The following is a 15,317-nucleotide window of genomic DNA, read 5'->3' on the forward strand; positions in this document are numbered from 1 at the left end:
CTCAAGTTTTTTAATGAATCTGGCCTTTAAAGTACATGCTTCCATTCCGTACAAGAGAATAGGCCAAACATAACACTTTAGCATCTTGTATCTCAGCTTAAAATCCAATTTGCGATTAGTCAGAAATTTACGAAGTGTCAAAAAAGGATTTTTGGCTTGATCTACTCTGCTCTTTATTTCAGTCTCGGGGTTCCAACTATCGTTTAGCAGACAACCTATATATATCATTGTATTTGGGTAAATATTTCTACCTATAATCATTGCTTTACTCCAGTCGTCAGAGACGAAAATGCTACTGATCCTTTAACAACCATTCGAATAAGCCGTATTTTGTTAAAAATGTCAATTTTGAGACCCTACAAAATATGAAAAAAAGTTTACCACTTTTACCCCCGGCTTATCCCTAACCCCCCCACTGCAGGGAGGGGGAACGGAAAAATCGATTTACCAGGAATCTGTACCGATTTTTACCACTTTTTACGATTCTCATGAGATCATTAATATTTATCAATTACATTTATAGGTCACTATAAAATTTTCATTATTAGATGCCAATTTTTAAAATATATAGCCTGAAATTTCGATTTTTAGTTTTGGTAACAAATTTGAGGCATTTGAAATGCCTAAAAAACGCTAAATTTAAACTTTTACATTATAAACGATCTAAAAGGTTTAAAACTGCGTCTTTTCCAAAATTTCAGGCTATATTTTTACTCTAAAAATAAAATTTTATAGTGACCGGTCAATAGAAGTGATAAATTTTATTGATCTCATGAAAATCATAAAAAATGGTAAAAATCACTGAACGTTTATTTCTTTAACATCTTAATTTGCTGCAATATGCAAAAAATTTATAAGAAAGCTGCACTTTTCACCTTTAAAACGCATTTTCATTTTTGTCGATAGGACACTCTTATCAAAAGATCGAATTTTTACCGTCTGGTTTATATAAATTTTATTAAAATTCATTTGGAGCGCGTACCTTTCATTAAAAATCACCAGTCGCTTCAAGCGTGGTTTCTGAGAGAACGGTGCATTCTACACAATAAGTGCTAATATATATTTTTGTTCAAAATTATCTCAGCTAAATTTTTTATTTGAAATATTTTTTCTACGGCATTCTAGATTCTTGTTAAATCGATTCTTTCCGTTTTTCTCCCCCTAAAGGGGGTTTTAGGGGAAGCCTTATAGTAAAACTGATAAACTATTTTGCATCATTTTTGGGGTGCAAAAATTAATATTCTCTGCAAAATTCAGCTTGTTAGTATGGTTTTTAGAGGTCAAATCTCTGACGACTGTACTACTTTGTCTTCTTGATATTTATTTTCAAACTTCAATACTTCGCTTGCAAGAGTTAGATCATTTAAAAGACATTGAAGATTTTCGATGTTATCTGCCATTATCGCTGTGTCATCAGCATACCCAATGTTGTTAATAAATATGACGTTTACTTTAATACCCTTATTTTACTCCTTTTTTTATGGAGAAATCTTCCGTTTCGTTGAAATTTTAAAGACATACTGTTTCTGCCTGGTTGCCATACAGATTGACGATAACTCTTATATTCTTGTCATCCAATCCTAACTCTTGTAGATATTTTATTACAAAGGAAAAGACAGTTATGATAGACGCAAATAGCGACATCTGATATTAAAATCCGTAAACTAATTTTCGAAACCAAATTCAGAACTTTGCTTTAATCTGTGCCTTCTAAGAATTGCAAGGCAAAACAGACGTTGATAAAGATTGCATTCCACAACATATCTCCTCAACTAAGCAAAATTCTTAGCGAATTGGTTTCTAGTACTCGTACAGAGTATATCGGAATAAAAAGGAAAAGACAGTTAAGATTTGATTTCACGAACAGGGCGCCTGTGCATCCGCTTATACGTATTTCGGCCTAATAAGCCTCTTCAGAAGGTCTCTTTCCTTTTTATTTCATAGACTATGTACGAGTACTAGAAACCAATTCGCTAAGAATTTTGCTTAGTTGAGGAGATATGTTGTGAAATGCAATTTTTAGATTTCCCATATCGCTAATAACATCTTTATCAACGTCTGTTTTGCCTTGCAATTCTTAGAAGGCACAGATTAAAGCAAAGTTCTGAATTTGGTTTCGAAAATTAGTTTACGGATTTTATTACAAGTTTGTGATCCTTTTGATAAAGTGAAGGATGAAGAACATCCTTTTTTTACCTAAACAATTCTTTATTGATAATTGAATACTAAAAATCTCATATCTCGTGCCATTTTTGAAACCAAACTGACCCCAGTCACTGACCTCTTCATATTTCTTAAATAATCTTGTGTGTAATATTCTCAAGAAGAGTTTTAAAAAGTGGTTTATTAGGCTTATTAGCCGATGGTTCTTGCAAAATTTTGCACGTGGTGTGTTGGGAAGGTCTATAAATGTAAAATCAGAGTAGATCTTTGGAATCTGGCCCGTATCGTAGATATCGTTAAAGAGCTTCACAATATTATCTACACTTTTCACTAAGTAACTTGATTATTTCTGCATACATATCATCTGATCCTGGGGCTTTGTTACTTTTTAATAGTTTGATAGGAGTGATCATGTGGTGGCTTTTATGTTGTATTCTGTGATCGTTGAACAATTTAGGTGTGTACATTTTTCAGGTATTGTGTAAGTATATCGCGACAATCCATTATTAGTTCATCTTGATCATTATGTATACCAGTGACTTGTTTTTTGTTGAATATGCCAGCAATTTGCTTAATTGGCCTGTGGAGATTAAAGCTGTTGCCGAGTTATACAGATTTTCAGCTTCTGTGCAAAATATAGTCATCCCGATCTCCATATTGTATATTTCGGTACCTTGCTTCTGACATCATCTCATTTTTGGTATTTGTTTTATTTTGAAGAAGAAGAGTGTTGTTCACATTATTAAATGATTCTTTTATGGCGGTTCATGACTTTTAACATTATCCACAGTTGCCATATCAGAGAACCTATTATTTATTTATTCTATACAAGTTTCTCTTGTATTGTTGTTTTTGAGTTTTATAATGTTTAATGATGGTTCTTTCTTTTGGATATTTGGATGTTTAATGTTAATAAAATCGCTCTAGTTCTTCTATGGACTTGTCTGCTGTGAGAGCGTAGGCTTGTCTAATACTTATATTAACTTTTCTAAGCTAATGAAGCTAATCACCTAATTTATTTGGTGCCGTCCCTGCCTCCCAACATTCAAAATTTAAAATCTAGGACACAAGCAATAAAATCGTGTTTTGAATGAACCTTTGATGAACATATTTTTATTTATCTTTATACTGTAATAAAATTGTACATGTTTAGCTCTGTGTATGATTGTTTATTGATTTATACATAAATATCAATTTATAGCGCCATATGACGGATGCCTATCTTACGAAATAAAAATCTAGTGCTACCGATAATGTAAAAATGAGAAATATTTTAACTAAAGACTAAATCTATCATATATTTAGCAGTATTATGAGATAAGTAGATGGTTTCGAAAACTTGTGTCGTATTATGCCATTGTGGTTTCGGATAATACGTGTATAACCGCCTTTATAACACTCTTTCTCAGTAACCATCTCAAGAAGTACTATAAATCAAGTGACGTAAACCCATATTACATAGTTATGCCACTTAAATACTTTAAAATAAAACTGATAAAGTGGAGAAAGATTTTTAAGGTACGACAACGACTGTCGTATTGATTCCGAAGTCAGCAGCAGCTACTTCAGTTACGTGGCCTCATAAAACTGTTGACGTTGAGGATTACATAAAAAATATGAATTACGAAATGTTTTAACTTTTACTGCAAGAAGAAGAAGTTGACGACGATTTATTATTGTATTATTTCTTTAGGAGAAATCCTACACAACTATTATACTTAACTAGACTGAAAGAAGACGTTTCTTAAACATTGATGAATTCGCATTTTTGCAGTCAAATAAAGAGGGTACTTTTTAATAAACTTTTAACCTTACAGCGTTATATGATCGAAATTCTCATACAAATTAATACTGCAGCGGCGGCCACTGTAACTGTCGTCTGCAGTTTCTGTCTGCCGTCTGCAGTCGTTGTCGGAATCGTACCTTTAGGTACGTAATCTAAGTACGAATAGTAGAGGCATAGGGAATCACAGGACTAAGTAAACCAGTAAATACAAATCCCCTCCCTATTAAGAGAGAAGTTCGACAAGGCCACGTAATATCGCCAAAGCTTTTTAATCTAGCTCTAGAAGACGTCTTCAAAACTACAAATTGGTCAACATATGGTATAAACGTTAATGGCAACAAGTTAAACCACCTCAGATTCGCTGACGATATCGTGATTATAGCTAGCACATTCGAGGAATTACAATCTATGCTGGAGAAACACGCAGGCAGCTCCCAATACATCAGATTAAAAATGAATATGACAAAATAAAAAAAATACAAAATGGCAATGAGATAGAGCAAGTCCAAAAATATATCTAGCTAGGCCAAATTTTTAAAACTTGTCAAAGAGAACCGAACTGCGGAAATTACTAGAAAAGTAAAACTGGCATGAGCAGGATTTAAAAAACTCAGTTGGATACTTAAAAACTACAAAATACCTTATTACTTAAGGAGCAAAATGTTCAATCAGTGAAAGGGCAATATTAGGTATACGACTGTCAAATAGAAGGAGGAACGACTGAATAAGATCAAAAACAAAAGTCGAGGATATCACAACCAAAATTTCCAAATTCAAATATAGCTTCGCAGGCCACACTGCTATACAAAAAAACTATCGTTGGAACGCCAAAATACAAAATTGAAGACCATATAAAGGTAGATGACCAAGAGGAACACCACATATGAGATGGGTAGATAATATCAAAAAAATAACCGGAACAAATTGGAAGTATGTTGCTCAGGATAGAGGTCGATGAAAGGAGTTGAGAGATACCCATGTCCAAAAATAGACGATAGAAGGTTAAGCAAATGCGATAAACAGTCATAAAGTGATATATACAAGTGTAAATTTATAGTTACACATTACTAATAGTATGGGAACTTACCAATAAAATTATTTAAGAACATTCTTAAGTTGTGATCTTGAGATTTGTTTCTAATTATTGCCAATTTAGTGCCATTTCTCCTACATTCAAAATGCGCGTCAGTCCAAGTGCTTTCTTTTGTGCTAAATATATAGCAACGATTTCCTAAATTTATCATATGGGGGGAACAAATCCAACCATCAAAATTTCTTTTCTTGGGAGTTGATCGAGCTGTATGGTTTCTCATTTTTACTGAAACAAAACATTGTATAATGAATTATTCTCGATCAATCTTTATCAGGTAACATATGTTAGTTGCTAAAAGAACCATTTTTAAACCATCCAATAAATATTTGTCAAAACATTCCAAACAATTCCTTCTACAGAATGCCGTCAAGCAGTAATAATAAACAAAAGGAACAAACTAATAAAACTAAACCATGTAAAGAGGTAAACAAACTAAAAAACATAAGTACCATAAATACCACTAGCGGACCAACTCGACATCGAGTTTTTTAAATGAAATTTTTATTTTGCGAGAAAAATTAAGAGATCAATACAAACAATATAAGCAAGAATATACATAACATTCATCAATAATAATGCAAGTAAAAAAAAGTGATTATGGAAGTCGACCTCAAAACCTGGAATGCAATTTTTAGTTCATCAAATGTCGACATGGATATCATTTAGCAGTTAATTTTGCATGCTGATCACGAATCCGGTGTCAGATTTGCTCTATCTTGACGTTTTATGCGCGTTTCGGGTCACTTCCGGTGTCGGATCGCAACCGGAAATACATATTTAGATTCGTCTCGACGAGACCTTTCGATCCATATATACATTGTGGGGTCTAAAACTTAAAGTAAATTTTAACTTCCGGTCATCTCAAAACCGGAAGTGAATTTTTGTACCAAAAGTATATCTTGACAATCTCATACGTAATACTAATAATATTATCCGAAAAAATATTTTAATTATCTAATATGGTTTTTGAGTAAAGTGGTGGACAAGAAAAGGGCTTAGCGTTTTAGTATATAAGATTATCCAATAAATTTAGAATCCTGAGTGTTACAGCCTTGCCTCTCTTAACGTGGTCCTAATATATTTCTTTATTAATAATATATAGTACGTCCCGTGCCATTTCAATACATTTATTTTTAAATGTGTTACTATAAAAAAGGGTGAAAAAATAGTTCGTGACAAATAGTTCGTTATAATAATCTCAACTTTTTTCTCAACTGTTTTCAATTTAGCTCAATAAAAAAACTGAATAACCCCAAAAACAAGTCATTTTAACCAACCCTTGACGTATGCATTGTAACCTGATATGATTCCTGTGTATCTATTTCTTGTTAAAAGATTTCAATAGTTGGTTGTAAAACATTTTTAACTGTCAGCCATAAATCACTTACTTTTATTTTTTCTCGTTGAAATCGTTGAAAATACGTTACAGACCGTTGCTACAATTTCCTATAAATTGCTGCTTCTGTGCGGTATCAAGAGATTGTATTCTCACGTCCCGAGTGGGACAGTCACCACGGTCTACATAAAATCATTTCGCTTTCATCACGCATTGTTACGCACGCATTAAAACATAGCAAAGAAGTTAAGTTTTTAATTTAGTATTTTGTTAAAAACAAATTTATAAAACAAAAGGGTTTTGAGTGACTGTACTCAAATAAAATAAAGTTACTCGAAACTCAAAATCTACAATTTACTTCAACATCGAATTGGTACCTGCTTCGACAAAGACCTGAAAATCGGAATCTTTCATAATCAGCCACTTTAGAAGTATGGTTCTCGTCTTATATTGGGGACAAGTGATAACCACAACACTCCCTAAAAAAAAAGCAAATTCGACAACCAATAAAAAACAAATAGAGTTTATAATGTCCAAACCACCAATAATATTTCTTGACGCAGTTATTAACTTCGATGAACGGTTTAGAAGAAAAATAATACTTAACCAAGTACTTAGCAAATAATACAATAAAATTAAATTATTGCCTCACTTCTGATAATTAAATTAGATCATACAACCTAGTACATTATATGATAAAAAAACATTATACACCACACGTATCAAATAAAAGAAGAGAGAGTTTTCAGGGTAGTAATTACATATTTCCGTAACACAATAAGATAAAATAGATTAAAATTAGTTTATTGACAAAAGGTTCAAACGTAGAAAATATAGTCAAGTAGATACAGAACAATTTAAAGAAGTTTTTTTCGAAAACACTCTATTATACACCGATCGTACTGAAGCAAATTGGCTTATTCCACATTTTCCATTATGCATGATACCAAAATCCCTGTCCGTAAAGAAAGGTATATTGGTTAATAGTATGTGTGGATGCAGATGCACCTCCCAAAAAATATTGCTGGCGGCACCCATGCCATACCCAGTATCTCCAAGTTATGCAAGATATGGCTGAATGTTACAGGTTCTCTGCACAGCTCTATTTTATGTAGTTATCTCTTGATAGTTGCATGTCTAGTAAGGAAACCTGTTATGAACCTAAACTAATTCCTGCTTGCTTGCTGAAAGTATACCATCAGGTCTGGTATCCTTCAGTGAAGGTTATGTTGTGTTCAGATCCATGTTTTTTTTCTGGTCGCGGAAAGTACTTTTTGAAACTCCTACGGATGGCTCTGGACCTTAGTGGTAGTATCTTTTATCTGATGATCTTTTAGTAATTTTATCTGCTCTTTCATCGTCGTGTATTCTCCGATGACCTGTAACTCATATCGTTATGACACTGTTATGTAGCGCCAGTCTCTCGAATTATTCTCGGCATTCCTACACTATAAAAATTACCTAATTTTTCACGTCGTAAGACCTCTGCCTTCTGCCATCTGCCTAAAATACAGAAATACATTTTCATCGTGGAATAGAAATGTTTACATTTATACACACACACGGCATACTACATATTTAACGAAATGACCCAACCACTCAAACAGAATACTCAGAGAGCTGATAGGCTACGATATAAATTATTGAAGCAAATACTTACGGTCAAAACATCAACTAAGAGGATATAAAATAAAAAATTGCAAAATTACAAGACAAAGTCTGTTCCAAGATAATTAAGTTACTGTTAAGTTCCACTCCCTCTAAATTAAAGTAGATATTAATGTCAGTACCTTCAAAAAAACTAACAAAAATTTGCTAAAACCAAAAAAAAACAAACGAAAGCTACAAAAAAAAATCACAAAACAACCCTAATAATCGGACTACGGATAAGTAAACAAATCATCATCGTACGTATCACGATAATGATTTCACATAGTACTTCATAGTACTTTATCCAAAGCGAAGGCTTGACGTATGAAAACACAAAAGGAGATATATCATGAAGATAGCGCAAATGAACAATACGAGAGAAATGCACCCCAAGGTACTCCAAAAAAATCGGTTGCCTGTAAAGTCGGTTTTACGGGCGAAGATTTTACGTGACAACGTCTTTTTCTCGGTAGAATATTTATTGATATGAATATTATTAAATTGCACAATGGGAACAAGGAATTGAATGAAAATAAGAATTGCACAAATTTTAACTATAGAAATATATTTTGTTTACTAAAACATTGTACATGTAAACTTAAACTTAACTAATTTCTATTTGAGTAATTTTGTTGAGGATAGGACGATGATAGGAGAAATATGAAATGAAAGGAAGTGTTTCTGCTGTAATGTGTCTTGAACGCCAAGAACGCTCGAGACAGACAGAGACACAGGCACGGAAGCACGCACCGATTCAACGCGCCTAATTCTCTAGTGCTGCGCGCGCAGCGGACCGATCATGTTTGAGTGGGAGAGAGTTTGTCACGTCAAAATAAGAAAATTCACACAAATTACTAGTCCCCCATGATAAAACAGATCGTGCAGGAGTAGTGGAGCACTTGGGAAGCATTGAGGTGAGAAAGGATTGTCTCTCTGGATAACACATGTACCGACCCTCCCTAACCAGTCCTGGTTATCAGAATGTGCTTTAAAGAGATGCATGCCTCCTGAAGACGGAATATACTACTTCGTCTTTGTGTTGGTGTGTGAGAGAGACTTTCTCTTGAGAGTAACAACGGCCCAGGATTATAGCATACTAAGCTAAGCAATCGTTCAGCAACATCTGTATACCTAGACTTTAGTTCCGAAGATAAGGCCTTGTATCACGTTAAGCTACGGCTAACCATCTTTTAAGTTTAAAAATGACTCCATAGTCTTTAACTCGATTATCTGTTTTTTTATTAGGTACGACTTATCTTAAACACTTTGAGCTGGATTGTGACAACGATAAGAAAAGTCTTCTGTCGAAATTATTTACTAATAAACTCTTGTCTTTAGTATATGTAATTCACCAATGTTTATTATTTCCATACGATAGCAATGATTTTCGTGTAGTAACTTCGGTAACGCTCTCAGCATTTGTTCTCGTAATTATTCTATTCTTTCATTGGCCTATTAAACAAAATTCCAAAAGCACGGGCATCAATTTTAAAACATCCAGTATATTGCTTTAGTATTTATAGAGATACTTTTCATATATCTAGTAGTATAGGCTATCCCAACATTTACGCAAGATTCGAATTAAAAAGAAAACACTGTTTTTAAATTGTAAATTTTTTATTGAATCATAAAGAACAGTAGAAGCAGAATTATGTACGGAATAGCTCATCACGTAAATAGCCTACATGGCTTTACTGGTGCATTTGAACAATGAATGGCTGAATTTCGTTGATGCACGGTTGAATTTCGTACTTGAATGCACGGGGGCTTGCAAGCTTGTTGGTATGGACTTTTGACACATCACACGATCTAGGGGGCTAATTCTGATCACCGAAACGAACGAGAGAATACACGACCAGGAAGTGTCTCATGCAGTAACTGAAGTGTTTCAAAGGGCTGTATAGCGTGTGGCACCGTCATGTTGAAACCACATGTCGTCCACATCAATATCATCCAATTAAGGTAGAAAAAACTCTGTTATCATGTTACTATGTCGAGCACGGGTAACAGTCACTGCTTGATCAGTCTAATTTGCAAGAAGTATTTTCCAATGATGCCTTCGGCTTAAAATTTCCAACAGTGATGCGTTGTGTCATTTTTAATAATTTGGCTACAATTTTTTCGACATTCACATGTGGGTTCTCAGAATCCCAAATGCAATTTTGACGATGAATAAACCTATTAAGGTGAAAATATGCTTTATCAATTAGGATAATTTTGCTCTAAAAATCAGCAACCAGTTCTTGATGTTCACCAATTCGCTCTATGAACTCTCTCTGTGCATGGTTATAAGGTTTTAGTTCTAATGTCAATTGAACTTTGTAAGTATGGAGATGCAGATCTTCTTGAAATTTACAATTCTTGTCCACGAAGCCGAATTGATATTCCTGGACTTCCACCAACACCTTCACGCCCTGCTTCAATACTGGCATTTTAGCGGCCTGTTTTTGGTCGACCAGTTTATTTAGCATCACCAATTGATCCAGTCCTTCTGAATTTCTCAATTACTCTCTTCACAGTTGGCCAATCAATATTTCGACCATAATTTGTACTGTTGCCGCCCAACTTTCATTATTTTTAAAGTATTGTTCAATAATTAAAACGCATTGTTCTCTTAACTGCACAAATGGAGACAAATTCAAATCTTACGTGAATTTTGGAATACCATTTATTAATGTTGAACTCCTATATCTTACCTTGCTTTGGTATTACACCTATTACACATAGTATACCTATGATTTAATGATCATAGTAATAGGTAGCTAAAATTTACCTAAATCAACACATCACTATAATAGATCACTTATTTTTGATTACTAATGCCCTTGAGCTGCTTCTGTACAAATTCCATTAAGATGTAAAATGTTTATTTGTTTATGTAAATTAACAATAGTGTTCTTATTTTATTACACAGGTATGAGTATTTTATGTAAAATAAACATAAATTTAACCGACATTCTGCATGAAACAACATCTGACGTGTTCAAGTTAATATAATATGCTGTTTTCAAAGAATGTATACAAATCGCACCTGGTAGACAATATTATGAATGGATTGTTTTTTTAAATCAGAAACAATGCAATTTAAATCTAAAAATATCGTTGACTATTTTTATACTCCCTATGACAAACAAGTGCCCGACTATTTCACGTTTTTAACTCTATTGTAAATAAAAAAAATGTGACAGTTTACACGGATTTTAAGATCAAAAAAAGTTTCCGAACCAAAACTGACTTCAAAAGAAGTATTGACGGACAAAAACAAGCACGATTTAAGAACCTACTGGATTCCTTATTATAATCGTAATAGGATGTTGTTATTTTGATATGCATATGATATTTTAGCATTTGATTCAGCGGTTTGGTTATTTTTATTTTGAACGTTTATTTTAAAGGTTTGATTTTCACTTCATTCACAGTCGTTCCCAAAATACAAATTACACAATTTCCGAAAAGAAAATCGAAACGTCAAAATAAACGTGTTTTAACTAAAATTGTGGTTAATGCCCAATAAAAATACTAAAAATTATTATTAAAATACCACAGAAAAATAGCTTCAGAACATATTTGAAGAACATATCCTCATAAAGGACTGTAGAAACATAAAAGAAGAAGATATAAGCAAGTAATGGTCTTCAGATATATGAGAGCTCACACCTCAATCATGACTACTAAGGCGCCTTAAAACTGGAACATGTCGACTAAGGGAAGAAACCCAAACAGAAAATCCTGGTCCTCCAAGCTTGGGGGTTGGAGAGATGGGCCAGACCCTCATCATCTGAAAAAAACTCTTTTGGCTAAAAATTCTAACGCCGATCCTCGGAATATGGATGGAAACTTACGACGACGACACCTGGCAAAGAAAAGGACATTGGAAATTGGTACTTGGAACACTAAAGGCATGCCTCACAAGAAAATGGAAATTTTAACTGGAATGACGTAGCAAAAAATGGACATCATAGTGCACTCTGAAACCAAAAGGAAAGGCCAAGGAAATGAACAGATTATAGACTACATTCATAAATGGTCAGGAGTAGAGAAACACGTACACGCTAAATCAGGGGTCTCAATTCTTATAAAAAATCGTTAAAAAATACATAAAAGACTATGCGTACATCTCTGAAAGAATTCTGACAATAACTGTCACATTGTAAGGCATCGAAACAATAGTTGTTGGAGTCTATGCGCCAACAGACGATTCAAATCAACAAGTTAAATATTCCTTTTATGAAGAGTTATCAAACATTTGTGATAAAATAAAAAGTCATCAAGAAATAATACTGTTAGGAGACCTAAATGCCAGAGTAGGTTCTCAAATGACGTGGTGGAACGACACGGAGAAATAGTTAAAAATTGTTCAGGGGACAGCTTAATTGAGTTTAGTCAACTTTTTGGTTTAAAAATAAATAATAAATAAAATAAATACCCAATTCCAACATAAAGATATTCATAAATACACTTGGGAATTACCTTCACTCCAACAGAAGTCGATCATAGACTATATAATAATGACACAGAAATCAAAATTTAAGTGCCAAGACCGCAGAGTAAAAAGAGGATCTAACTGTGGGACCTATCACTACTTTCTTTTAGCTAATCTATTGTGCCCCTTTAAACAATACCATAAACAGAACACCGAAAGTGAGAGAAACAATACTACACAGTAGAAAACCGAGAGATATAAATTGCACCTTTTATTCCATCCAAGTGTTAAACATCTTTTTCAATCTAGATTAGAAAAGGAACTAAATGAGATGGAAAGAAATATGGATGTAGAACAAAAATACAACAACCTCAAAACGATAATAAAAAAAATTGCTTATGAAGTATAAGGAACAGAGAAAAACGACAAAAAACGAAATGATGCAAGAAAAAAACAAGATATAGAAGAAATGGCTAACAAATATAACACCTAGCAATAGAGTAACATATCAAAGGAAAAACAGAAAAGTACGCAATCAAATAAAAGAAGCAAAAACAATTTCTGGGAACAAAAATGTGTCCAAGTTGAAAATTTAATTGGTAGTTCTCAGATTACGGAAGCATGGAGAACTATCACTAATCTAAAGAAAAACACCCATAACTCCTTAAACAACTTAATTCCTATAGAAAAGAGGGAAAATCACTATAAAAATTTACTCCAAGAATATATGGGAAAGGAATATAGTATGGAGAGACAAACAAATAGTAACATTAATACTACTAACAACGAGGTTCGTACTGCGTTAATTAAAATGAAAAATGGGCGATCTTCAGGACCTGGCAATCTAGCTGTAGAGTTACTTAAAGCAGAAGGTCCATTCCTAATAGAACGAATAACTTTTCTAATGAATCAATGCCGCCAACAATTTAAAGTACCATCTGAATGAAAAACCGCTCACCAAGTGTCCATCTTTAAAAATGGTAATTGAAAAGATCCTAGCTGCTACAGAGGCTTAAGTATCCTACTTACTTTCGGGCGATTGTTTGGAAAGATAATAAATGGAAAAATACAAGATGATGTACGACATCTAATTAGCGAAGACCAAAGTGGATTTAGGCCTGGTAGATCTTGCACTGATAACCTGTTTATACTCCAACAATTAATAGAAAAATATAGCGGTTCGTACCGAAGTACATCTAACCTTCATCGACCTAGAAAAGGCATATGATACAGTTCCAAATTTAAATTGTGGCAAGCTTTACAACTCAGCATTAGTCCATACCTTTTAGGAAAAATCGCACAAGTATACAGGGATAACACTACTTACCTAAAAATCGGAAACAGACTAGGGGAGCCAATAAAAGTAACTAACTAAGACAAGAATGCAGTGTGTCACCCTTACTGTTTAATTTATATATTGAGTAAGCCCTCCAGAATTGGAAAAACCACTGCCAGGGAATGGGAATCCCCATAGGAAATAACGTACTGTTTTCCCTGAACGTTGCGGATGATCAAGTTGTTCTAGCTCAAGATTCTTATGATCTGGAATTTATGATAAAGCATCTTTACAGAGAATATGAATCAGTTCTTTGTTATGGCTCTGAAGTATGGACAATTAATGCAGACCTGAAGAGAAGATTGTTGGCAGTTAAAATATTTTATTTGAGAAGAAATGCTAGAACATCAAGGCTGGAAAGGAAGACCACCAAATCTATAAGAAATAACATGAATGCTACAGAAACGGTCATTGACAGAATAGAAACAAGAGGTTTAAAATGGTTTGGACACCTATTGAGAATGCCTGATGAACGTTGGCCCCAAAAACTTCACTGATAGAAGCGCCCTGAAAGAAGAAAAAGAGGTAGATCTCGAAGCTCATGGAATGAAGGAAGTTAAAGAGCAATGGAATCGAGAGGTTTGGAGCAGGAGCCTGCCTTGGACCGGGAGGATTGGCAGAGAAAAGCGGAAATACGACGATAGCAGTCCCCAAAATAATGTATTGTATTATATATATATATATATATATATATATATATATATATATATATATATATATATATATATATATATATTACGGAAGTTGGACACTAACATAGCTATTCTGACTTTGTTGACTGCTGCCCTGAAAAGTCCGGTAGTGTTTAAGTTAAACCATTTTCGCAGGTTATGCAACCAGGATATTCTTCTTCGTCCTGGACCTCTTTTCCCATGCACTTTACCTTGAAGTATGGTCCGAAGTAGGTCATATCGTTGTTCATTGCGCATTATATGGCCCAGGTATTCTAGTTTGCGACGTTTTATGGTTACGACTAGTTCGCGCTCTTTATTACCCATTCTATGTAGTAGTTCTTCGTTGGTAACTCTGTTTATCCAGGAAATCCTCAACATGCGGCTATAGCACCACATCTCAAATGCTTCGAGTCTCTTCAGTGATGCTTCAGTTAGGGTCCATGACTCCACGCCATATAAAAGAACGGAGAATACGTAGCATTTTAGTAAACGAATTTTTATTTCCAATTTTATATCGTGGCAGTTAAAGATTTTTTTCATTATGATGAAAGCTGATCTTGCCTTCTCGATCCTTATCTTAATTTCCGTCAATTGGTCCCACTGTTAATTTAAGTTTGCACCCAAATAACAAAAGTTGGTGATTTGTGTTATAGGTTGTTGGTTAACTAGTAATTGACCAGGTGGTGTCTTATTTTTGCTTATAATGATGTATTTGGTTTTTTTGATGTTAAAATCAAGCCACAACCTGCTACTTACTTCTGCCACCCTGGAGACAAGTGTCTGCAGACCTTCAAGACTGTCTGAAAAAACGACAGTATCATCAGCGTATCTTATGTTGTTCAATCGTTTTCCTTTT

General features: G+C 33.9%; 1 protein-coding gene across 2 annotated transcripts in view; it reads right to left on the reverse strand.

The window, feature by feature from the left end:
- Positions 1 to 15,317, reverse strand: part of LOC140437356 (uncharacterized) — a 208,481-nt gene that overhangs the window by 24,153 nt on the left and 169,011 nt on the right. For both annotated transcript variants that reach the window (XM_072526839.1, XM_072526838.1), the window contains exon 5: positions 5,037 to 5,267. In XM_072526839.1, the coding sequence (XP_072382940.1) occupies positions 5,037 to 5,267 (231 nt within the window). The remainder of the gene's footprint in view (positions 1 to 5,036; positions 5,268 to 15,317) is intronic.

Source organism: Diabrotica undecimpunctata, chromosome 3, assembly GCF_040954645.1.
Source record: "Diabrotica undecimpunctata isolate CICGRU chromosome 3, icDiaUnde3, whole genome shotgun sequence".
Classification (NCBI taxonomy): domain Eukaryota; kingdom Metazoa; phylum Arthropoda; class Insecta; order Coleoptera; family Chrysomelidae; genus Diabrotica; species Diabrotica undecimpunctata.